General features: G+C 53.0%; 1 protein-coding gene across 4 annotated transcripts in view; it reads left to right on the plus strand.

Annotated features, from left to right (window-relative positions):
• Nucleotides 1-24666, plus strand: part of FRMD5 (FERM domain containing 5) — a 127191-nt gene that overhangs the window by 69724 nt on the left and 32801 nt on the right. For all 4 annotated transcript variants that reach the window (XM_076348174.1, XM_076348176.1, XM_076348175.1 and 1 more), the window contains exon 2: nucleotides 19380-19484. In XM_076348174.1, the coding sequence (XP_076204289.1) occupies nucleotides 19380-19484 (105 nt within the window). The remainder of the gene's footprint in view (nucleotides 1-19379; nucleotides 19485-24666) is intronic.

Below are 24666 nucleotides of genomic sequence, written 5' to 3' on the forward strand. Positions count from 1 at the left end.
CTGCAGGAGAGTGGCTCCTGGTGTTGCTTCCCCAGTGCCTGCAGCATCCCCACTCGGTGAGGGGCTGTCCCAGAGCAGACCAATGCTGGCACAGCCATCCCTGGGCCCCCTTTTTGGGAAGAGGGCTCACAGCAGCGTTTTCCCCCAATTTATGCTTTTCCAGCCCCATGAGAGGCTGCTCTCACTAAGGATGGACTCTCTAAAAGAGATTGCAGGTACTCTTTGCACGGTGCCCAGCATGCTATCTAAGGTTTATTCCACGGTGTCATTGGTAAAATAACATTGTCATTGTGGAGATTTACATCACGCAGTGCTTGTGTCTATATCTCATTTTCTGCTGAAGGCAGTATCAGATTTATTGGAAAGTTTCCGCTGTCTGCCCCTCTATTAGTGTGGATCATTTACACCTTAAAATGGCTCTCCTCCCTCTCCCTAGGAAATCATCTTTTGGGAGGATGAACAATCTTGCAGTCAAGTGATATCCATGGTTATAAAAAAAAGTAGTCTTTGTTAATATTCAGTGAGCAATGTGATGTCTCGGAGGACAAAGATCTTCCCAATGCTGGGTAAATCAGAGTTCATTATCATGTTAATCTGACTGATTACGGTCTCCCAAAAGGATTCCACATATGGTCATTTCTGTAGCACAAATAAGACCTGTTTTGCCTTAATCACAAGGCTTGCACTCCTTGCCTGATGGTCTTTATTCTTGAGCTGCAATTCAGGGAGATTTAAATATTAATTGCTTTTGAACCTGCTCTTAGTTTTGATTCTGAATCGGGGTTTTGAACTTCTACCTTGTGTTTGGATTTGGGATTTGCCCTTATTTTTTGTTGTTTTATTTTGGTTCTGTTTTTAAGTCTCTAGGAGCATGAGCTGTACCCCTTCCCCTCCATCCAGGAGACTGCGCAGATGAACGTCTCTTCTGGGAAGTAATTTTGGGGGAAGCTGTAAACCCTGGCATTGGTCTCAGTGGAGGAGTGGGGTATGGGAAGGCTCATGTTGGGCTCATGCTTTTCTCTGCTAGCTCAGAGGTCTTACAGATGCTGCTGGCCCAGGGTGTTAGTCAAACTTCTCACACCAAATCATTCCAGCAGCTTATACAACACGATAGCAAGGGTTTGGGGACACTTGACACTTGTCGATTACAAACAAATTAAACGGCTTGTTCATCTATTTGGGCACGCTGGGATGCTTGGGCTTGCCTGCAGCTCTGTCCCTGGGACGCGATGCTCAAGCGGTTGGTCTGGCACAGCTGCGGAGACCCTCGGTGCGGCCCGTTTGGGGCTGCGTGCTCGGGGAGCTGCTGCTGCATCCCACCGCTGCTGGGATGGTGGGGTGGAAGGCAAAGGAAGAGCTCAGCTGGACTGTGGCTTTGCTAGGCGTTATTGCAACTCTCACCCCTGTGTTTCTTCCAGTGCCTCACTTCACTTTCATGAAAAGTAAATTTTTTGTGAACCACTTATACTTTTCTTTCTTTTCTCCCATGAGCTTTTTGCTGCATTCAGTTGCTGGAAGAGAAGTGAGCTTCTCAGCAGGAATGTTGCCAAGAAAACCGAAGGTGCCTGGTTTTCTGGTTGTGAGTAGCGCACACGGATTTTTACTTTTGTTTGTTTTTATTGTATTTTTTGTTGGCTGTGTGTGCAGTAGCATTGACCACAAAATGCAGAGCTCATTCCCGCAGGGTCTGGAAGAAGACGCTGCTTCAAAAGGGATATTCCCCATGAGACCTTGCAAATCCCTGTCCCACCGCCGGGCAGGGCCTTGGCTCTGTCCTCGGCTCAGGGCTGCCTTATGCCCCGTGTCCTGAGGGGTTTTCACAGCACGTCTGCGCCTCTCTGAGAGTTACAGCGGTGTAAATGAGAGGGTGCTGCTTAGCACAGCCAATGTGATTGCTGTCCTTTCTTCTGCAAGTGGCTTCTCAGTTTCACAAGGTCTGACCCAGCTTTGCTGAAGTCAGAGGATGCTGAGCCAGAGCTGACAGTTCTGGGATCCCGTGGGAATACAGGGCTGGGGTCCAAGGAGTGGTTACCAGTTTGCACTGGTACCAGAGCTACTCTACATCCAGCGTAACTCCCAGGTGCAAATGCAAGAGTTCAGGTACAGCATTACCTGACACCAAGCTTGTGGCATCTAATACTGCTTTGCAGATCAGAGGAAGCTTGCAGGTGGTCATTGAGACTTTGGTTGCTCCTCATTTGAGTTTGGAAGTGCAGCAATTCCGTTTGCAGAAGCAAAACCAGGCATCTCTGCCGTTTGCTGGGTCATGCAGCCATTGCAAGTGAAGCTGTTCCTAAAGCACTTTTAGTTCCGATGTGCTACATGCAGCATGGCTTGGATGAAAAGTATCTCTTTCTTATATGCAGCAAGTAGGGTTTACTTTCTGACAAGGCAATATTCATCATCAGATGATTACTATGAACATGTTTATTAGCCTCTAAATAATATATACCAGAATTAGTTGCACCAAGAATCTTTTGCATGCTAATGGAAGAAGAGTGCCAATTTAAACAAGAGCACACATGGAGCCACTCCAAGCTCGCATGAGTGAAAAAAGTGACTTTGAGTTATAGGAAAAGCCAATTTGGTTTTATGAGGAGAGGTTTTCAGTGCCTCTAAATTATAGACTTATAAATTCTAAATTTAATTCATAAAAGTTACACAGTAGCACTAAGTAGCAAAATGTAAGGTGACATGTCATCAGTCACTGGCACTTAATGTATGGATTGCTCGAGAGCTGTGTTCAGGGCTGAAGAATGCTTTGTGATCCTCTCGAAGGCTGTGTGGCAGGACCGGTGCTGACAACAGCAAGGATCTTGTCACTCCAGGTCATGATTAGCAGATGGGGACGGCCTGCCTTGCGCTGACTGATGTTGGGATGGATGGAGGAAATTATATTTCTGGTGATGAAAGAAATCACAAACTCAAGTGATGCTGGGGCTCTAGGTAGCCCTGTGGGTGTTCAGAGGAAGCAGAGAAAAAACTATTTCTTAAATGAGTCAGGGTAGTAGATTCTTCACAAAACAAAATGTCAGTACCTCAGGCTTTGCAGAGCAGAATCTTTTTTTTTTTTCTTATCCCCAAGCACTCATGTTCAGGTTCTCCATTGCCACGTTGACACTGTGATGCTATGGAGCGCTTGTAGATGAGCGTGGCTGCAGTGTCACCAGGCTCCGTGATGGCCACGAGAGGGGCGGAGCCCCAACTCCACCTGAGTTTGGTGGTGGCTTTGCATGAGAAAAGGCTGTGGCCCAGGGCCCCTGGATTAAATGTCCGGTGAGCCCGTGGACAAGCAGAAAGCCAAAACAGCTTTGTGAGAACGTCTCATGGGCTGAGCATTTTGCATTGTAATCTGAACTCCTCCACTGCCATTTCTGCATTATTTTGATGCAAAACAGTCCCTCCAGTGAGCCAGGCAGACCAACTGGCACGTTAGTGTCCAGCTTTTACCCTGCTTGGGCCTCCTGCTCTGCTGGAAGGGGACAGAAAAGATTGTTCCTGTGGGCATTGCCCTGGCCAAGGCTTCCTCCTGCCCGCCAGCTCCTCTCTGACCTGGGGAGGACAGAGCGGGTCTCCCTGGGTCTTCCTGCCCAGTGGTGGCTGTGTCCTCCTGGATGAGGGCTGAACATCGCTGCTGGCCCGGGGTTGAGCCTCCTACTCACACTCCAGCTGTGAGTAACCTGCCCTCATTCTTTAATTTTCTATATTAAACAGTGTCTGTCTCCCCCTCCCCCAGGTGGGGGAAGGAGTGCACCTAAAGCTGGTTTCAGGAAAATGCACAAGTAAAACCAAAGCTTTCCCAGAGAGTGGTTCCCTGCTTTTCAAATGAGCTGATGAGTGACTGGGAAAGCAAAGTCTGGAGTTGCTCCTGCTTTGGCTTGCCAGGACCTGAGGTGCTGAGGTTCTGATCCGGCACTTCCCAATGAGCCCGGATGGGCCGTGTCAGTGTGTTGGGCTTCCTGGCAGATGCTGGTAATGGCTTCACACATGGACCCACTCAAGTCCTGTGCGGCTGCCCCAGGGATACTGCAGAGGAGTCGGTGCTTTCATCGAGCACCACTGCAGTTTGCTGCCTGTGCAGCCTTCGACCATTAAACCCAGCAGAGCCGGGTGGGATCCATCGAGTCACAAAAGGCACTTAACCCACCCTATTTCCAACAGAAGCACCATGTAGATATCGGGTGCAGAGGCTTTGGGCAAGCGCATGCCGGAGCAGAGCGCCCAGCTCCTGCAGCCCTGAGTCCGGGGAGCAGCACCCTGAAGGAGGCTTTGGGGTGAGCCAGCTGAATCCTCCATCCTTTTAATGGAGCTTGTCCAGACTGTGCTAAAAATAAGTAAAAGTAACAATGGAGTTTTCATTTAAAAATTAAATACAGCTCTGAGACTCAGAGATGTCACAGGGGACTCAGATTGCCATTACTCGGTATTAACTTCCCTTGCACATATTACCAACTTGGGGCTTTGGCATAGAGAACATTTCCCTGCTCTAGGTTTCCTTTGCAGAAATGAGGCTGCTCGAGATCTGAAGCACAGCTTAGATTTCTGAAAAATTCACCGCTACCTCCTGACATTGGTCTTTAAAGCTGGCTGTGAAATAGGTCCGGCCAGGAATACAGCCTCTCGTTGTGGGATTGTCGGGAGAGGCGATGCGGGGGGTTGTGCCGGGGGGGGGTTGCCTCTGCTCCTTCGCTGGCTGGTCCTTTCATCGCACACCCCTGTGGGTGACATGCAGCCTTGCTGGCACTGCGCTTCTCACCTTGCCTGCTTTACCTGGAAACTGCAAGTGACTGCAGTGCTTGTTAGGATTATTTTAAAAAAATATTTTTTTTCCTTTAATTTTTTTAAATCCCCTGTATTTAATCCATGATAAATATTTGAATGGTGTGAAACTCACCATCCTGGCAGAAACTCATGTCATGCTTGTTCTTAACTGTGACTCACTGAAGAATATTTTGCTGCGAGAATAGCAAACAGATGGCCCTGTTGCCGGCACCGAGGCAGCAGGATTGGAGCCTGAACAGGAGACGTGTCTGATGGAACTGCTCGGGTTTATTTTGTTTGGTGTAAATGTGGTAGCTGGTGGTTGCTAGCAGCCCTGGCCCCGCTGCTCGGGGTCTCGTGTGCGCTGGCAGCCCTCTGCTCCTGGGGCAGGACTTCTGCCCAGCAGCGCTGAGAGCAGCTTCGGTGCCTCTGTTCGTGCTTTTTCAAGGAGCGTTCAGGCACAAGGGAGCTGCCATCCTGGGAGAGATGGGGCTTGGCAGCGAGGTGCCTTTTGCCCAGCCAGACTCTCTCCCAGCCCCCTGGGATCAGTGCTGGGGAGGACAGGAGCCAGCCGTGCAGCATCAGTCCCACTGGGGTCTGCCTCCGTGGTGCAGAGGGTGGGAGGACAAGCTGCCCTGCCTGGGGATGTGGGACAGGGGAGGACAGCATTGCTTTGCTGTTCTCCACTCTGTTTCCAGCAAGATCCTGTTCCTTGCTCAGAAAATGCCAGGGCTGTCGGGATTGTGCCTGGAGAGCTGCGGTGCAGGTGTTGGTACTGGGCTTTGTAAGGTTAGGGGAAAGTACAGAGTAAGTTTTCCAAAGCCCTTGGGAGTGCAGAGCTGTCAGGAAAACTTCCTCAGTCAAACAAGGAGATAAAACCTCATCAGATGCAGCAGTGAGGAATGGACGGGGTTATGGCTGTCTGTTTACTGTTTACAGTAAACTGTTTACAGTGTCTGTTTACTTGCTTGGGAGGCTGGCATGTTCTAGGGGGGTAAGTCCCTGCTTATTAAAGGATTTAAAACTGTGCTAAACTGCTGTCCCACAGTGGACTCTTTTCCAAATGGGGACATAAGCAGAAACATCAGCGGCTGAAATTCAGTGATGGAGAGCTGTGGAGGACCTTTCGCATACACCAGTATGTCAAAGGTTTTAAAAACCTGCTTGTGGATTAAAACAAGGAATCGATAATCTGGAGTTTAAGGCTCCGAGAGTCACTTCATTAGGAACTTTCCTTCTCGAAAGCTTTCTAAACTTCTGGAGCAAACTCCCCAGATAAGTCTTGAAGACAGAAATTACTGTGTCAGCTAGGAAGAAGGATTACAGATAACAGGGAATTAATACTGAAATGCATATGCTATAAATATAACAGGATTACATTTGAGTGTTACATAAAACCTCTTTTCCTTACCTTGCCCACCAGAGGAGACTCAGAGTAACCATGGGCTCTGGCAGCAAGTCTCTGGTGGGCCGCAGCATGCGGTGGAACAGGTGGGAGTTGGGGTTATTGGGGCACTATTCTGCATTTCCCACTTCACTTCTTGCTCACAGCTGCCATTTGCTCATCAGGTGACTCTGCTTCTGTTACCGTCTTTGCTGAAAGGGCTTTTTGTGTCCGTTTCATGGAGACCTGTTCATCTGACACACGTGAAAATGCCTGCTGGCCCTGGGCAGGGTGGCCTTGCTTGGGTCTGGGCAACAGTGCATCCCCAGCACCTTGCTGTTGGGGGCCGCTGCTCCTTGGGGTCCATGTGTCCCTGTTCCAAGTCCTCCCCAGCCACCTGGTTCTCCATGGCCTTTTATCCTCCTTTTCCCCCGTGCTGGGGCTGCCTTTGGAAGCCATCCATAGCGTCCCCCCAAGAAAAATCGTTCCCCTCTCGCCCTTGCTCCTCCATCCCTTCCCACTTGCTGCAGTGGGGTCGGCATTACTGCAGCAGCTGGGCACTGGCCCAGGGCTCAGAGGTTTGGCTGGAAACACACCCGTGCTCGCCCCTCTCCTCCCTGCTGCACCGGGCTGCCCGTGCTCGGGGAATTCCATCCCTGGGAATGGTCCCTCGGCACTCTCCTGAAGTCCTAGCTTCACCGATGGCTCCAAGAGCATCTTCCCAGGGGCTTTTTATGACACTGAGGCTCCTTGGTGTTGTGAAGTCATTTCTGGAAACAGGGTTTAAGCTCCTGCCACAGCACACTTGAGCACAGCAGCCTTTTGCTGACCTCTCGCTGCCAGCCGGGTTCTCTGTGTGTTTCGGTCAGAGGTGTCATGGGCAGGGTGGGTGACCCCGCTCCCCTCCTTGCCGTGGCAGGGTCCGGCGATGTGCAGCCTGGCCAAATACATCCTGGGCGGGTGCCTGGTGCCCTGCTTACACAGAGCACGTGCATCAGCCAGTGCAATAGCAGCAAAATAGCCAATAATAATAAATCAAAATAGCCAATAATAATAAAACAGTGAATAATAATGCTTCTTTCTGTGGCAATGGAGCAGGGGACGGGGGGGGGACTGTGGGGACAGGGCAGGACTGCAGAAGTTGCAGGAGGAAGGTCTTGGCACCTGCATGGGGAGCAGTGGACGGTGCGAGAGCTGCACGGTGCTCTGGTGCTCTGCCCTTCTGCCCCATCGGGGAGCATGCCGTCCCCCTTGGGTCACCCAGCTGACATTGGTGGGAGACCCTCCGGGTCAGCGCTGGGGCTGCTCCTGCCCCACCGCAGTCCCTCCTTGGGGGGCCGTAGGGAGAGAGGGTTCATTGCAGGTAAAGCACCCTGTTAGAGGCTTGCAGGCTTGAGCACTCTGCTCCAGGCGTAGTCGCAGATTTCTGAGCTGCTTGTTCCCTGTCTGGAAACAAATATTTGCAGACATATTTTTGCCCATTTCCTCCTCGTACCGCAGCTCAGATGAGACGCCAGCTTACTTTGAGGACTAAGAGAGCTGTCAGTTAGGAGGACTTTGCCCTGCCTGCAAAGTGAACATTAACTTTGTCTGAGTGTTGTGGTTTAACTGCTGAAACCAGGACACCGAGGGATAATAAATCCCTGGCTCATACAGTACAGTGCTGAATTTTGAAAATGAAGCATTTAAACCACAATATTGCAATCAAATTGCTAGAAAAAATCTCTTCATGTTGGCAGTGGAGCTGGTGGGTCTTTGATCTCTCCCAGCTCAGATGTTGCTGCCAAAGAGACTTAATTTAAACTTCACTTTGTAAAATTGACTTTTTTGACAGTTTCCTTTAAAAAATAATCTTCTAAGCTCAGTAAGCAGGGAGGAATGGCCAGCCCCACAATGAGATTTCCAAACCAAATAGCGCAGAAAGGAGCCGCTTTCAACTGCCACTGTTTCTTCTGTAAATCCTGTGTTTAATCCGCAGAGTGGCTGTGGGGTAATTCATCGTTTCAGCTCCAGAAGTGCAACCGTTGCAGTGAGGCTGGGGGTCCAGCAGGGTTGGGTTGGGGCTGGTGGTGGCCAGTGCTGCTGCGGGTGAGCAGCGTTTTCCTGCAGCCCTGGGGCTGGTCGGGCTCCCTTGTCCTGCAGGCTCGGGGTGCTGCCGCTCACCAGGCTCCCGGCTGTGCCCTGGCAGGAGAGCTGGGATGTGGGTGGCACTCTGCAAACAGGTGAACCAGAGCCAGCTGATGTGGGAGCTCAGCTCAGCGGGTTGCAAAGCCCTGGTGCCCCTCTTCAGCCCTGTTCCTGCTCCTCTCCAGTCTTTTTTGGCCACATCCATGGAGCAGATCCAGCCCTTCCCAGGTGCTGGAGCTGTAAGCCCAGTCGGAAATGCTGCTCAGGGCTCTGAACCCCCTTTCTGCCTGAGCCGCTGGAGCCCTGTCTCGGTGCAGCTGCCTGGTGCTGCCAGAGCCGTGGTGCTGGGCACAGTGGAAGAGAGCTGCCCACCATTTTGTGTTGAAGGAAACGCAAAATTATTACACAGGAGGGAAGAGGGAATCTGTTATTATGCAGTTTGGAGTGATCTCAGATGACTCTCTGGGATGGTTGATTGGACCGAGGTGCAGCAGAGCTGTCGCTGCCGCTCCCCAGCTTTTCCCAGCCCACACCGAGCAGCTTTGAACTTGTCTGTGCCTCTGGGCATCCGACCTGCTCCTCTCTCCCTGCGCACGGGGAGATGCGGGATGCCTCACAGCTTCTGCTGACGTATTTTCCTTTTTCCCCTGGCAGAAGGTAGAAGGCCCTCAGCCCCCCCAGCCCCTCCATTTTGCTCCCAGCCCCCCTGCAGCTTGTGGCCATGGGAATTGCTTCCCGGGAGCTTCTCCACCACACAAGGCGTGCATCGCGCCCGCTTGAATAATACAATCAATCCTCTGCTTTTTCTTTCGATTTGGAGTGAGTAGATTTCCAGCATCTCCCCATGATTGCAGCTAGTGCTCGTCTGCCTTGCAAAGCTTTGGCTGTGAAGTGAAGACAGTGACTGGGGGGATCAGCCCCTCGTGCTTTGCTGGGCTCCCCCCCCACCATCATTGCCTCCCTGGGACCGGCCCCTCCACCAGCTCCGGGCTTTCGGCTGGGGCAGGACCTTTGCGAGGAGCCCTGCGAAGCGTGAGCCGGTCTGGTTTGGCGCAGGGTCAGAAGCTGTTCCTTAGCTTAGAGCGGAGTTTTGCAGTGCGAGCATGCTGAAGGAGACGGGAAGAACCTGCTTGCTGGGGGATTTCTGAGATGTCCCGCGCTGCAAGACCGCTGGGCGTAGCGATGCTCAAATGAGCACGTGCTACCCAACCCTCGCTTTCCCCTTGCAAGAACCACATTTAAGGTTGGCTGATGGAGGTTTTCCAGCAGACATATCTGCTCTCTCTGCCACGCAGCAGCCCCTGCTGTGCCATCCCCATGGCGCAGGGCCATCGGCAGGGCCTGGCTGGCTGTCGGCAGGCTGCGGGAAGGGGCCGGGCCGGCTCTGCGCTGGTGAAGGGGCTGGTTGTACTCAGCCTCATCGTGCAAACTGGCCTTGCTGGTCTGACGTTGGTCCTGGAGGTGGCAGGTTTGGGTGGCAGTAGTGCTCAGGCTGATGTAGGAAGCTTACACTTTTATATGGCTTTGGGCTTGGTGCCGCGTGATACCCGATTAAGAAGCTGGAGTGAAACAAAACTATCGTGGCACATGATAAATGGTTTAAAAACCAGCTGTGCTACTGGTCTCTACAAGCAAGACTTTAGGACAGACCTGGATCTCATCCTGCAATGCAAAGCCATCCCTCGCCGCAAGTTCACAGATCCGGAGCATGGCTGGAGTGCACAGACATGCTGCTGGAGAGCTGCTGTGCTTGGTGCGATGTGGGATGGGGAACTTTAATCTTCTTAAAGTTTAAAAATCATCTGGGATTCTTCTGTTTGATAGTGCTGGAGGTGCTTATCTCCCTGTAGAAACCTTGTTTCTGTTTTGCAATACATTGTGCAAAACTCTTTTGCAGTAATGGGTGGCAGGTTTCAGCATTCTGCACTTTTCACCTTCAGAAACTTTACAGATGTTGATGCTCGGCATGGCAAGGCACTCAGGGGCTCCTCTGCACCGCGCCGGGAAGGGGAACCATGATGCTGGGCTGGCAGCATCCTTGCTGCCATGCTGCAGGTCTAGGGCCAGATGGGTCTCAACTGGAGTTTGCTGAGCTCTGTCGAGAAGCAGACACTGCAGTCCTTGGCGCAGGGAGGTTCCTGTTGCCGAGTCGTGGGACGGGTGCGTTCACCGCTGGAAAATCCCGGCAGGATCTCCCTGCCGTCGGCACAGCGCCATCTTTCTGTCCCCCTGTAAAAAGGGATCATAAAACTCCCTGGAAGAGCTCGTTCCCGAGGCCACTGACAAACCCGTCTCCTCCCTGAGCAGAGAGCAGTAAATCTCTGTATGAAGCTGTTGCTGACATGTTAATGCTCCTCAGGTACCTCGTAAAGATGCTGCGGGGCTGGACAGCTCTGAAGTGGTTTGTAGAGGAGCAGTGCGGGTAGCAATGGATTCCCAGAGCCGGCACCGCTCCTCTCTCCCATAGCAGCATCCCCCTCCGCAGGGTTTGTCCCTCAGCCAGCTTCTCTCCTCCGCAGGAAAGAGCCCCCCCATTTTGGCCAGGGTGGCAGGAGGGAAGCGCACCCAGGCAGCCGCCGTGCCCTGGCTGGCAGCAGGCAGGGCTGGCAGGGCAGAGCAGAGCCTGCACCCACGGCTACAGATGAATTCAAGAATGGCAACGTGTGCGTGGGGCTGGATGGCCGCGGTGTGTCCCCAGGGGGACTTCGCGCCTGCCACCCAAGGGTGCGGGGAGGCTGGGTGGGCGCAGGGCAGTGAGCCGGGCTGAGCGCAGCTGCTGTGGCCACTGGCATGAGTGCACATAGCTGTATCTCAAGGCAACGCGCACCCCCAAGTCTTTCCAGCCCCGAATCGGTCTTGTCCCAGAGTCTGGCCCCAAAACCCACCTGCTGCACTGACAAGCTCAGCTGGTCTGCAGAGGACCTGTGGGGCTGTGAGTCGGGGTACTGGGATGTGCTCGGGGCTCCAGAGATCCCGTAGAAACGGGGAGTGCCATGAGATCTGGTCCCAGCACCTACGGCCAAGATCAGGCACGAGGGAGGATGTGGGGGCTGAGCTGAGGGGGGTCAGGCCCCCCTACAGCATCGCCCCACGCTGCCACACTGTCCTGCAGCGCTGAAACCATTTGGGTTTTGCTCGTGCTTCAGGGTGATGCACGGCACGGCTGCAGGGACCATCACAGAAAAATTCAGGTCTGTAGATTTTCTGCCTGCCTGTGCCATGGTGCAGCCTTCTGCGAGCAGTGGCACATCTTCATCTCATTTGACACGAGACTAGGCAAAATTAGGGACTATCATGAATTAGAACAATTCAGTGTGGTACATCACGTGTGACTGGCAATCTGTGTTATCCTCCGCAGCTCTGCACTGGAAGCAGCAGCCAGCAGCACAGGATCAGCACGGCTGTGCAGGCTCCTGGCACAGCTGCTGCCGCTGCGCTGCCTCTGCCAGCCAGCCTCAACCAGCATCGCTCCTTATTGTCCTGCTCAGTCGCACAATTGAAAGTAATAACAGTAATGCACCACCCTACAGTGTCCAGATGTGTCTGGGACATGATGCTATGCTTAGCTGCAGTTCCTCAAGTTTTTAAATGTAACAGAAGTTTAAGACAGAAAAAAGTCATTAGCAACTGTTAGTATTTGGCGGCGAATAACTGCGTGGTGTGGGTCAGCTTAGCGTGCAGCGTTCCTGGTGTGTGCGAGCAGGGATTGCTAATGGTGCAGCTGGCAATAGTCTCTCCATTAGACTGCTGCACCCTGAAAGGCTGACCTCAAAAACTTGCAAACCTTAAGACAGATATAAGTTTTACTTTATAAGAACATATAAAGATCAAAACATAGAATATTTAAGCTGATGTTATGCAATAGACAGCTCTTTTAAGTTGCCATTTGTAAAGACAGTTCAGATAATTTCCTGAAAGACATACTCATAATGATTAATTTAGAATATGTTTAATTCAAGTTAGAGAGATCAAAGAGAAAGCATTTCCCCCTGTAATGCCGTTTGCATTTTTACACTTTCACTATATTCCATTGGACTGGGGGGGATGTCTGATTTGTCCTTTGTTGTGATTTCTCTGTGTTAAAATTGCAGAGGAAAGCATTATGCAGACGTTCGTGCTAACTTGGGGCACGGGTAGTGAAAGGGAGAAGAGCCTGTAGCAAATCCCTGCAAAACTGGTTTTGGGAGGTGAGGAGGGGCGTGATGCTGGGGTGGCGAAATCATCCTCTCTGCTCTTCTCATCTAGCTAGAAAGGTTCACACTTTTGCAGGTTCCTCTCGCCTTTTTCGTAACTGTTGTCTGTAACAGACTTTCCTGAGTGTGAAAGTTCAATTAGTATGAGTAGGACAGAGCCCACATTGCTGCAGTGCGATGAGCAGTGCCTGGCTGGGGCTGCCTGCGGCAGGGCAGGGTCCTGGGCAGAGCTGCCAGATGTGCAACGCACCGCTGGCAGCAGAGATTGCATGTGTTGCAGCAGCTGCTTCGGTTATAACAGCCCTTCGGGTCTAATTTGGAGTAATTGATGAGTATGTCTTTATTTATGCAACTACAATTTCTGTTACGTGGTCAGTTGTTTTAACCTCTCGGGCTGTGTCAAATGTCCCTTTAGTTCAGCCTGCAAAGTAATCTTTTCTAGAGGAAGAAAATAAAATCAGTGTTTATTACTATTTTCTATATAATGCAGGAGGAGGTCCAGTCTTCCTAATGCACGTAACAGCTGATCTGGGAAGGGTATTTCGTGCCTGATAGGCGAGCAAGGCTCGGGTGTTTGTTCTGCTGCTCACAAGACGCTGCTGCAGTTTCTCTCTTCTCAAGCTCCATGTTGCTGCTTCAGTCCTCATTGAAAAAATGAATATTATTTAATGAAAGAACAATAACTTGCTCTAACTCAGGAAAAGTGATTTGGATTCTTGCAGGTTTCGTTACTCCTTTCCATTTTGTGCCCTTGTACCTGAGCCGGGCGCACAGCCTGTACCAGGCGATGGCTGTGTTTGACAGTGATGGATGATACATGCAGAGACTCAATTAGCCTATTAATAAAGCACAATCTAGGCCACGGTTTTGCAAGTTCGGCACCTAAATCCATATTCAGACTCATAAATGAGCGGCCCCATTTCCTGAGCAGCTGCCGGCGGTGCTGGTGGCCACCGCGTGCTGGTGAGCCGGCCGACAGCTCCCTGCTCAGCCGAGCTGGAGGCGCTTTGCTCCGCATCCCTGGGCGCAGCTGCAGCAGGGTGGTGGGCGAGGAGTGCAGACCTGAAGGGACCTGGTTTGGGGTGGGAACAGGTGGGCACCGCAGCTGCGGGGACCCGGCCCAGGGCCGTCCACATCTGCGTTCCCAGCAGGAGCAGCAGCTGACAGGGACCTGCCAATTCCCAGTTGCATTAAATAAATGTCTCTGCACAAGGGAGCTAGGGGGGGCTGCAGGGCAAGGTGGGCGTTCACCCTGCCAGGGCTGGGCTCCCCAGGGACACTTGCTTTGCCAGCCCAAGGAGTCGCCTTTGGCTCGGCCTGGAGCTGAGCAGTTGTGCTCAAATTCTGGGTTTCTGGTCCTTGAGCCATGCAAAAGGGGACATGGCTGGTGCAGATGGGCCTTGGGATCCTCACCGTCCCTCCTGTTCCCAACGCCTCTGCTCTCCCCACTGTGAACTGGCATCTCATTCCTCTGTGGGGGGGTCTCTGCTGGACACCATCTGTGGATGCTTCCCGAGCACGGGGCAGCACTGGTGGTGGCCATATTGGTGGGCTGCGTGGGAGCTGCTGTGCAGGTGCCCATCATGCATGGCTGCAACGCATCGAAGCCTCGCGGGGCTGGTGCCCAGCCTGTGGCTTCGCCAGCAGATCCCTGGCTGACAGCCGTGGCTGCAGGGCTGCAACAAACGCAGCTGACCTGCGCGGCTGGAGGGGCTGACCAGCACCATTAACCCAGCCTGGTGAGGAGGGTCCAGCATGCAGGGCAGGCTGCAGCTGGTGGCAGCTGAAATACGAGTTTCGATATCTGAGTATGGAAATGGGAATCTTTCCTTTTTTCCAATGCTGGGTGCATTTGGACATCATAGCAAGGGGGCTTTGCTGTTTGGCCTGGGGAGAAGGAGGGGGGGATGCAGTAGAGGAGAGCAGGCAGAGACGATTCCTGAAATTTTAGCTCTGTGCTGTCAGAGTGTTGTTCGTGTCGGCTGGCAGGACTTGCTGCCTGCGGGGAGTTCTGTTTGTTTATGGTCTCAGCATCTCCCAAGGACTGGGATGGGTTTTGGCAGGACTGCTGCCTGCTCAGCTCCAGCCCATCTCCCCAGCCGTGCTGCGGCTGCAAAATGCTTCAGCTGCCTCAGTGCAAACTCTCATGGCACCACTCTCAAAGCTCTCCTGCTACTTCACCTTCTTTCTGCCCAGAACAGCTGTCTCAAGTCTCCATTTCCACAACAAGGAGAGTTGCTTAAAAACCTGGTAATAAATTGGGGAAGAGTGTGAGTCAGCTGAGCTGAGCCAGGCTGGGATTCTCTGTGGTGCCCAGCCAGCAGCCATCCCTAGCTGCAGGCTCTGCAAAGCAGGCTTTTGTCTGCTCCTCTGTATTTTAACAGCAGGGCCCAAAAGCCCAGCGCCGTTTTACTTCGGCGTGAGCCAGCCAAGGTTCAGTGAGCCTTTTACTGCCAGGCTGTAAGGTCAGGCTCCTCCAGGTGAGCGCAAGGGCAGCTTGCTGTGCCATGCCAGCAGCAGGCAGCCTGGCTGGCATGAGGGCACTTGTCCTCTCAGGTGCCAAACAGCCTCGTGGCCCCGTGAACAGCACCTGGAGTCCTCGGCTGCATTCCCTTGCGGTGGTGGGTGTCTGGTGTCCCCCTGAGGAGCTGCAGTCCTGGAGCAGGATGCTGACCCACGGTTGCTGCACGGGCAGCATGAGCAGCGGGGGCAGTGGCTGGGCTGGAGCTGGGGTTGGGCTGGGGCTGGTGCTGGGCTGCAGCCCCACGGGCATCGCAGGTGCCCTCAGGACAAAGCAATGAGCCGGCAGCTGTGGCTGGGGCTGCCTTCGAGCTCTGGCTTTCAATGGCACCTGCTGCTGCGGCCGTGGGAGATGGTGTCATACGCAGCAGCTTCTCCAATGCTCCTCCTTGGATCCTCTGCGATCCCTCCTGGGGGATTTGCTTGCAGGAAAGCAAAACCTCACTGTTACCCCCGGCATAGTGAGAGCAAAGCCGCAGACCTGTTTATTGGCCCAGAGAGGTTTTACAAACGAAAGAACAGAGGAGCTTTGCGTCCCACGGCTGCAGCCGCCAGTGTGGCTGGAGCAGAGCTGAGCAGAGCCCACTGTGGCTGTGCCACGTGCTCTTGCGGGGAGCACCTGGCTGCTGAAACTTCATCTCAAAGCTGTCTCGTCTGCTCAGACAAAGCTCTTCTGGAGTCAGTTTTCTCTTGTGTGTGCACGCAGCCTGCAGGGACACAGGTACAAGGCTGACAGGGGGGAGGGGAGGGGTCTGTTTAATCTGCAGAGCTGTGATGCTTCTGAGAGCGGTGAACATGCCTGTGCCCCTCGGCACGGGGAGAGATGTCTGAATGCCCCTGAGGACTTAGGCTATGGCTCAGTGTCTTTTAACTCCATGTGTTTTACAGTGCATCAGTCGCTGCGTAAAAATCCACCCTTGGCTGCATCCCAAACAAATCCCGTCAAACACATTTGCCACAGAAGGCTTTTTAAGACTTGACTTAAGCTTGTCAGATGCCCGAGTGAGTCCCACCCCATTCTGCGAGCGAGAGGTGAAGGAGGGGAGAGCAGGGGCTTGCTCCCAGGGCTGCCAGGCTGTGCAGATCAGCCCATGCCTTGGGGGTAGCTTGGGACAGCTCGGGGGGGGGGTGGGATGCCGGAGGCTGCAGGGATGAACCTCGGAGGCAGCCAATGGATCCTCTGCATTGCCTCCGGGTGTTTTGGAGAGACCGCCATGCCGATGCCGTGAGCACGGAGCCAGGCTCTGAGAGATGCAGGTGCTAGAGTGAGGGGAGGGCTGGGGTATGACCACGACAGCATTAGCCCCGAGGCAGAAGGTTGGGTCACAGTGACTAGCAGGATTTCCAAAGCAGGCTTCACGTCAGTGATCACTTTGAGGCCATCATCTTCTGGGAGCAGTGGGGCCCAGTGAGCACCCACTGCCCCACGGCTGAGCTTTGCTGGGCAGCACTGGGGTCTTCCCTCTGCCACTCCGCCTGGCACAGGGGCTGTCTGTCCTCCTTCCTTCTGTTTGGGCTGCAGCTGGAGTGGGCGCTGCGTGCCCCACGTCCCCCTGAGCCCTTTCCTCTGTGCTGCACAACCGATTCTCCTGCTGACTTCTGTGTGCGACTACCCAAAACGCTCTATCAGCCCGTTGCCGCTGGCCAAGCGCCAGCGCTGCAGCAGCCGGGTGAGCAGGACAGGCTCTCCCTGTGCGTCCACCTGCAAAGGCAGAGTTTGCACCCTGGGAGCCGGGATGGCCCCTGCTCCGGCGGCAGCACTGCCCGGGGGTCACCGCCTCGGATCGCCTTGTTGCTGCCCTGGTGTCTGCCAGGCTCCAACACCGGTGCCGAGGGCGAGTATTTTTAGCAGCTGCATAACTGCAGCCTGAACTTCATGACTCTCTAAACGAAGCACTATTTATTTCAAATGCAGAGACATTTATCATACTATACCAAGCCCCAGGAACGGGTTAATGCCAGACCTGCGGGGTTCCCTGATTGCACGGCCTATGTCTACTGAGTGATTATTTGATCAGATAATGCACATGTTAAATGTATTTGTCGGGAAACAGAAACCTGTGTTATCTGAAGGAGGCAGCGTTGGTTGTCAGGAGCAGCCTTTGATCTGCGGAGATGCTGCGCTGTAAAGCAGGTCTCCCATCGACTGCAAGGTAAAGCAGGTCTCCCATCGACTGCAAGGTAAAGCAGGTCTCCCATCGACTGCAGCACAGCCTTTCCCAGGTCCTTCTGCAAACCCCCGAGCATGGCCGAGGGCAGGCAGCAGGGAGGGCTGGCAGGCTGAGGGGCCGGATCCTGCCAGTGCATCCCTGTCAGCCCAGGCACCTGGGTGCCATTTGCTCTGCCATAAAGGGGCAGACACAGCAGGGTCTGAACGATTTTACCTCTTCTCCCTCTCTGGCCCCAGGCAGGGGGGTTTCCCAGGGCAGCAGTACCTGGTTTCAGGTACCTGGTTTCAGGTACCTTTTTGGAAATAACTAAAATACTGGTTTTGATCCCAAACCTGACAGACTGAGAGGACCCCACTCTCAGCAAGTGCTGAGCCTCAGGGGGTGAGACCACAGTGGAGGTATGGCTCTGCTTGGCACAGAGCCGCTGCCCCCGGGACGGATCCTGCTGGCAGCTCCGCTGAGCAGAGGTTCATGAGTTATTGGGGTGTATCTGGATTCCTGTCCACGAGCAAAATATTATAGTGGTCGATTATAAATTGGATGGAAAATTTTGGAGTAGTTAAATTGCTGTCGTTTAAGGGGTTTGATACACAGCATTGCACAGCTGTACACTTGGTCTGGGTAAGTCCCATTGCTGATAAATCAGCTTTCGTGGTGGGGCTCTACGGCCCTTGGGGGTGCGATTCTGGAGAGCAAAGGAAGTGTTGAACCAGAAGAGCCTCAGTGTAACTCCTTATTCTTCTTGGCTTATTGATGCCAAACCTTTGGCAGGTAGGAAGACCATTTCTGGATGAAGTGGTGATCTTTTTGACAGAGGGGATGCACAGCCCATCTCCAGCAGTGACCCCCACAGCTGGATAAGCTGTGAGTGGGGTCCCAGGGAGCTGTGAAGAGACTTGCTGCAGTCCTGGGGACTGTGAGTGGGTGTCACTGGGGTCCTGCTGCCATTGGCTCTCTCGTGTGCTGCATTTCCACTGCAAATGCAGGAAGGACCACGGCGTCCTGGGCCAGCACCACTGTGGAGCAGCTCACAGCGCTCAAATTCAGTGTGTGTTTCAGTCTTTGCAGCACTGGAAATTAAATTTTTAATAACTTTGAGATGTATCAAATTTTATATCTATAATAGTTTAAAATTCCCCATTAATGTTCAGTCTAGCACTGTCTGTCAGTTGTACTGGCACACAGGACCTTATAAAGCTGTAATTCTCATTGCCCAGATGCTCCCGCTCTCTCCAGAGTGGGTGTCTGGCAGCACAGGCTGGTCCTGGAGAAAGTATAAATCTGCGGAGTCCCTCTGCCACAGTTCGCAGCGATGCAGAGCCCCAGGGACAAGGAAGGGGGTAGGTTTTTTCCTAAAAGCTCAAAAACAGAAAAAGGTACAGAAGAAATATGCTAAAAATAGGCAGGTCAGCACTGGACTCACGCCATAGTGCCAGATCAGGGAAAGACTGTTTAACAGAGCCAGGAGAGAGCAAAAGCAATGAGCTGACGGTGACCTGTGCCATGCCTACGGTGAGGGAGTCCAACAGGGATCACAACAGCAGCAAAGCTGCGACCTTGCTGATCTGAGTGCCTGAAAACATGGGCCAAGCAAACAGACCCCAAAATTCACAGCTTCCCCGTCTTAACACTTCACTACGACTCAAGCTGCAGGGTGATTCCCAGACAGACTCTGACCTTGGTCACAGTTTTCTTTATGCTTGTAAAATACTCTAAGTGTTTCGTGGCGTTCAAGCTGTGTTTGGGGCGGTTGCTGTTCTGCTGACCCGCTTGCGCACTGGCTGCACTCTCACCGCACTCTTGCTGTGCACTCCGTGCAGGCAGCTTCATCTCCGCAGCGCTGCCCAGAGCCACCTGGATGCAGATTTGTTGTCCAAACACATGTGGTTTTTGGCCAGTGCTGCGGTCTCCTGCCGAGCCCTGGGCAGCCTCATCATCCTGCCTGGGGGCGAGCCACAGGTCTCTGGACAGGGATGGGGACGGGGACCGGTGCACTATGGGGTCCTGCTCCCAGCTGCTGTTGGGCTGCCCCTCGGGTGGGATGGGAGATGGTTTCTGAGCTGAAAATATTGCTGGTGAAGCACCAGGGAAGTTGGTGGCATTTGCACCATCCTTGGTGTCACCTTACAAGTGTCAGACCCTTCACCCACCGGGTGTGCCCCAGCTCCTCTGCTCCACTGCCATTGTCCTGCCGCTTTGTAAATGAGTTTCTTTGTCTTGCAGAGAGATGCCAAGGGCCAGTACCTGTTCGACCTTCTCTGCCACCACCTGAACCTGCTGGAGAAGGACTACTTCGGCATTCGGTTTGTGGACCCCGACAAGCAAAGGGTGAGAGGCCTTCCTGCCTGGGCTGGCTGTTGGGGTTTCTTGCAGCTCTGTGGTATCAGACTTGTCTTTGATGCTGTGGCTGAAAACCAGAGCATGAGGCAAATGGCTGCAATAAAATTCGGTTTAGGCAGTGATGAGGGGCTCTTCCCCAGTGGTTCTCCCCCACCCTGCTGCTGGGCAAGGGGGGGTTATGGGTGCCCTGACGGGGTCATTGCTTTGCCTGTGCTCATGGCCCCCGAGCACCCTGGGGAGTCCCCCTGCCCCTTCCCACCTCTTCCGCCAGAGCCAGGGCTGAGTCTCGTGCTGCAGCCCTGGGGAGGGGGGGGCAGGGTACACCCGGGCTCCGGCAGCAGCCGCCTCAGTGTCCCGGCCCCACTGATGCATCCTCAGCATCGGTCGGGATGTGCAAGCCAGGGAAACTCGCACGACTCTCAGATCCCTGTGCAAGTGGTGAAAGCATCTTGCATTTGCCAAGTGAGAGGATTTGATGCTATCGCAAGGGCAAAGAGGGAGATCTCCTGACACTGGGTTTGCAGGACTATTTCTAGAGCAGACTCGTGTTTTAACACCGAGATTAGGCCATGTGACAGCTTTGTACTGAGAATCCAAACACTTGTGCGTGTTGCCTCGGGCAATGAAGAGTGAAACAAGACATCCGAGTGCATGGAGCTGAGAGCCCCTGCAGCAGGACCTGGTCTGACCTGGCAGTGCAGCTCCCAGCACGGATCTGTGCAGAGTCCCACTGAGTCCCCAGGCAGCTGCAGCAGGTCCGGGCGCAGGATGGCACAGCCTGTTGCAGGGGCAGAGCCCCACAGGTGGGTCCCGTGTGCCGTGGTCCCGAAGAGCTGGATTTCCACGCAGTAGTTGTGTGAGTGAGTCCTGCCACTTCTTCAGGGTTAGCTGTCCACACTCCTTTTAAAACGTGTGCAGAACGCAAGCTCTGCACAAACATACATTAAATCGCTGCTTGCCATTAGAGCACTTGAGGTTTGTGAATGAGAAGTGCTGTGAACGCACTCGCAGGCGTAGCTATTAATAACAGTCTTGTGTTGCACTTCCTGCTGATCAATATAAGCCACTGTAACAAACAGTTTCTGCTCCCCAAGGCACCTTCTGCGGGGTCTGTTACAGGGAGCAGCCGCTGCTGAGCAGGGAGCTGGGCCCCACGCCGCTGCCGGCAGCCGGGGAGCTGCTCCCTTGCTGCTGCCTGCAGTGGGACAGGGCTGGTCTGAGCCCCTCACTCCCCCCTTCCCCCTTCCCCCTTCCAGGGGCACCCACTGACACTCACATAGCTTATCTCGCCCAGAGCAGTAGGCTCCTTTCCCTCATCCTTCCCACCTTGCTAAGTTGGAGCCATCACAGAGCGCAAGACACTGCTGCCTCTCACGGGGTCTCCAGACCATCACCCCGCCATGTTGCCTGTGCCGCCTGACTTGTGTTTTCTGGGCTCTCTCCCTCCTGACTTCTCCAGCCTTCTCCCAGATCTGCCTTCTGGCTGTCATCATCACGATGATGCATGACCTGATGGCTGGATTTGCTCTGGCTGTGGAGTGGTGGCTCTTCAGTGCTGGAGAGTGGCATTTTTCTTGCATGACGCTGGTGGATCATTAACTGCCGCTCCACTTATGTCAGGTCTTTGTTTCCCTGCTTTTTGGTGAATCACCTCTTTTAACACATGTAGAAATAAAACCCTGTGCATAATGCATTATTATGCATCATCTCTGTGGGCATGGTTGGTAGAGAAAGAGCGCAGCTGAAGTCTGCACTCACTGAGAGCTCCGCACGGCACTCTGGAAAACCCCTCAGCACAGTCACTACGTGGAGGAGGTGTATTGGGGTTTTTTCTCGGAGCATCTTCTCTTGCAGCAAATGAATGGGCAGACGGAGGACGCAGGGTCTGTGTCTTGTCTGAGCTGGTGCAAGGAGAGAATGTTTCTCTGCTGTGGTGTGTGGTGGTGTCAGTGTCCAGGGCCAGATCCTGCCCGGTGCTTCTCCTGCACTCTGGATGCAAAGCCCAAAGCCAGCGGGCAGTGGCTGCCGGCAGCAGTGAGGGAGCATCACTGGGAGAGGGGGAGAGGGGTGCAGAGGCAGAGCTGGCTCGCTTGGCGATGCCAAGGACACTCCTTTTACCAGTGCTTTGCTTCTCCTGGGAATAATCTGATTCAGTTCAGGCCACGAGGGTTGAGGCAAGAGCCATTGCTCAGCTTTAAGAAGCATCCCAGGATGGGACTGCTCGGCGGGGGAGACCCCTCCACACAAGAGCCAGCCCCAGCCTTGCAGCTCACGGACACTGTGGCTGTCAAAGAGCTGCCTGGGTTTAGCATTTCCTCAGCTGAAAGTGCTGCATTTAAGCCTGTGATGAACTAAGCTGTCACTTCAGTCCATTATTTCTGATGCACAACTCAATATTCCTTATTGAAAGTGTGCTCTGCCATGTGCCTGACTGGCAGCCTGGGCTGGGGAGGGGCCGGGAGGCGCACAGGGAGCGGGGCCGGACTCTGCTCCTGCCCGGGTCTGGGCTGGGAGCGGCAGCGCTCGTGTGATGCGGGAAAGGTGGCTGCTGCAGCCCACAGCACGCTCCAGGCACAGCTATAGCTCCTGCCAGGAGGGCACATGGCAGTCATTGAAAACCTCTTAATTTTTAAGTGTGGCCGTGAGGAGCCTGTGCGCTGCCCTGGTGCTGCTACAAGTGAGATGCATCTGTTGAGAGCACAGGGCCACAGACAGCAGAGATGCTGAAAAGTGAAGAAAAAGAGAGAAAAAATCCTCCCTTCTTGCCCGTCATTCCCCAGCACTCTGTTGGGTCTGGGTCAGAGGATGCTGATGCCAGCGCTCAAACTGTTTCAGCCCAGTCCAAAAGACAACGGTGCTTCTTCCCAGCATGGTGGGGACTGTTGTGACCTGGAGGTTCCCTTGGTCCTGCAGTGGGTTCCTGGGACCGGGGCAGGCGTTTCCCACAGGAACCCTCCGTGATGTTCCCCGTCCCCAACGCCGCTGTCGGAGCACCAGGACCGCTCGCTGCCAGCAGCCGTTGGATCCCACAGGGCTGCCCCTCGCCCCCAGGCTTCCCAAAGCCTCATGCCCAAGGGGCTGTGCCTGCACAGTCATGGGAGTTACCAACGCGAGGGACCAGACCCCCAGGTAACTGGGCATGCTGTGGCCCCCTTGACCCCTGCTGCTGGTTTTTGCACTGCTGCCAGCAGCACATCTGCGTCGGGTGCCAAAGGCACCCCAGAAATGCCTGAGTGAAACACAGCCCAGTATGTGCAGCTGTGTGGAGCCACCGCTCACTGGTTTTGTCTCAGCGGTGGACATCAGTATTTAGAGTTTTCTATGGCAATCCCAAATTTCAGTGATACATCTTTGTAGGTCTGTAATCCTTTGTGCTAACTAGTGTTTGCCTTAATTGTAGTTGCTTTGCTGTGGTGTTTTGGGGTTCCCTCTTCCCAACACACAAGCATCTGAAGCTGCTTCTTGACTGACAACACTTTGTTTCCTAAATGTGCCTGCTTAAACGATGTTAAATCAAAGCAGCAGCTATTGCAGAGATTTTGCTGCAGGCAGAGCTTGATGGTTTCTTTTTGATGGCACAGAAGTATAATTTCAGAAATACAGGCTTGAAATACAGGCTTGAACTTAACCTTCCTGGTGTCATGCCGTAATTATAGATCCCGGTTCCTGTTGGGATTGGGCTGGGTGATTTCAGCTGGTCGTTGCAGCCAGTGCCGCAGAGCAATCGTCCTCCCCGGCAGAACCGCGCTGCTGCGTGCTCCTGCCTGCCGGCACTGCGGCGGCACGGACAGCCGCAAACCCCGGGAGCTGCACGTCCCCACAACCGCGGTGGGGGTCAGCAGGATGCTGGGCAGAGCCCCAGGGGAGCCCCACGTTCCCTGGAGCCGCCAGCATGCGGGGAGGTGGATTTGTGCTTTCTGCATGCAGGACCTTGATTTAGGCTTTAAAAATCAGATTTCAAAGTGACCAGTCCATGCACTTCTTCAACGCCATCCAGTGCACATGTGCAACCATGTGGCACCAGTGAAGAGTGATTTTAACAACTGGGGACTAGGTGCCTCGGCACAAAAATGTTCACCTCCTTGCTGTGATTGCTTACCCAGCTGGCTGGTGAGCAGAGCACCGAGAGTGTGGGGGTTGCTCAGGCTGTTACCGTAAGCCAGCAGATGATGAACTCTCTAAGACTCAATTTGCAGTTTTAGAAAGCAGGCATTCTTTATTGCGGCGCCGGGTGCAAGGTGGAATTTCCACAAATCAAGCACACCTATGGCTAGATCACCGTTACATTTATACACAAGAATTACAGGGTAGTGCACTCCCAGTTGCAATGATTGGGTAGTGATTTACATACACGTCTAATACCTGCTGTGTCATTCTCTTCTGCTACTACGCTTGCGCAGGGGAAGGGTCTTCACCTGGGCAAGGGTCGTCTTGACCTGTGGGTGTGTTTTTTAGTATTATAATGAGGGCAGTTCACTTCAGGTTACCTTAAAAGTAAGTTTCGTTGCCCAGTTAGCTAGATATTCATCTACCTTGTCAAGTTGTCAAATAACTCATCCCATATACAATAAAGCCTAAGTGGTCTGGTTACGCTCTAGAGAATTAAGACTAAGGCTAACATGGTCCAGTGAATAACACAGCAACCCCTGCATAGCGCTAACATAAAGATTAATCAAAATGTTCTCACTTATTCACTATCAAACACAAAATATAGAAAGATTCAATAAAAAAAACTTATGGTAATCTTCAACATTTCCCCCCTTTGAAAGTTTTGAAAATAATTCCAATACTTTCATTTTAATATCTATTTTAGTGATAAGATAATCATTACATCTCGGTGATCTTAGTAGGAATCTTTGAAATTGTATCTGGTTCATCCTGTTGTCTGGCCACTGCTTGGATGATCATTCGATTAAATGCAGTCTTACTGTTTATTTGCCTTTTTAAACCATAGTAAATCAAAATAATTGTTAAAAAGGTTATCAACAAGACTAATGCAGTACTAATCAGTGATTTTATCCATGAACTCAAATTCCATCCTGGTCCCTTGAAGATTTTCATCTCCTCAGGATTAAGGTTTGGAATTTGAGTAGAATTACATTCCAATTTTAATAAATTTCCATGTTTTACTAATTCTCCAGCTGGTTCAAATTTCGCTAGGAAATTGGCT

Source organism: Aptenodytes patagonicus, chromosome 10, assembly GCF_965638725.1.
Source record: "Aptenodytes patagonicus chromosome 10, bAptPat1.pri.cur, whole genome shotgun sequence".
In the NCBI taxonomy this organism is placed as follows: Eukaryota; Metazoa; Chordata; class Aves; order Sphenisciformes; family Spheniscidae; genus Aptenodytes; species Aptenodytes patagonicus.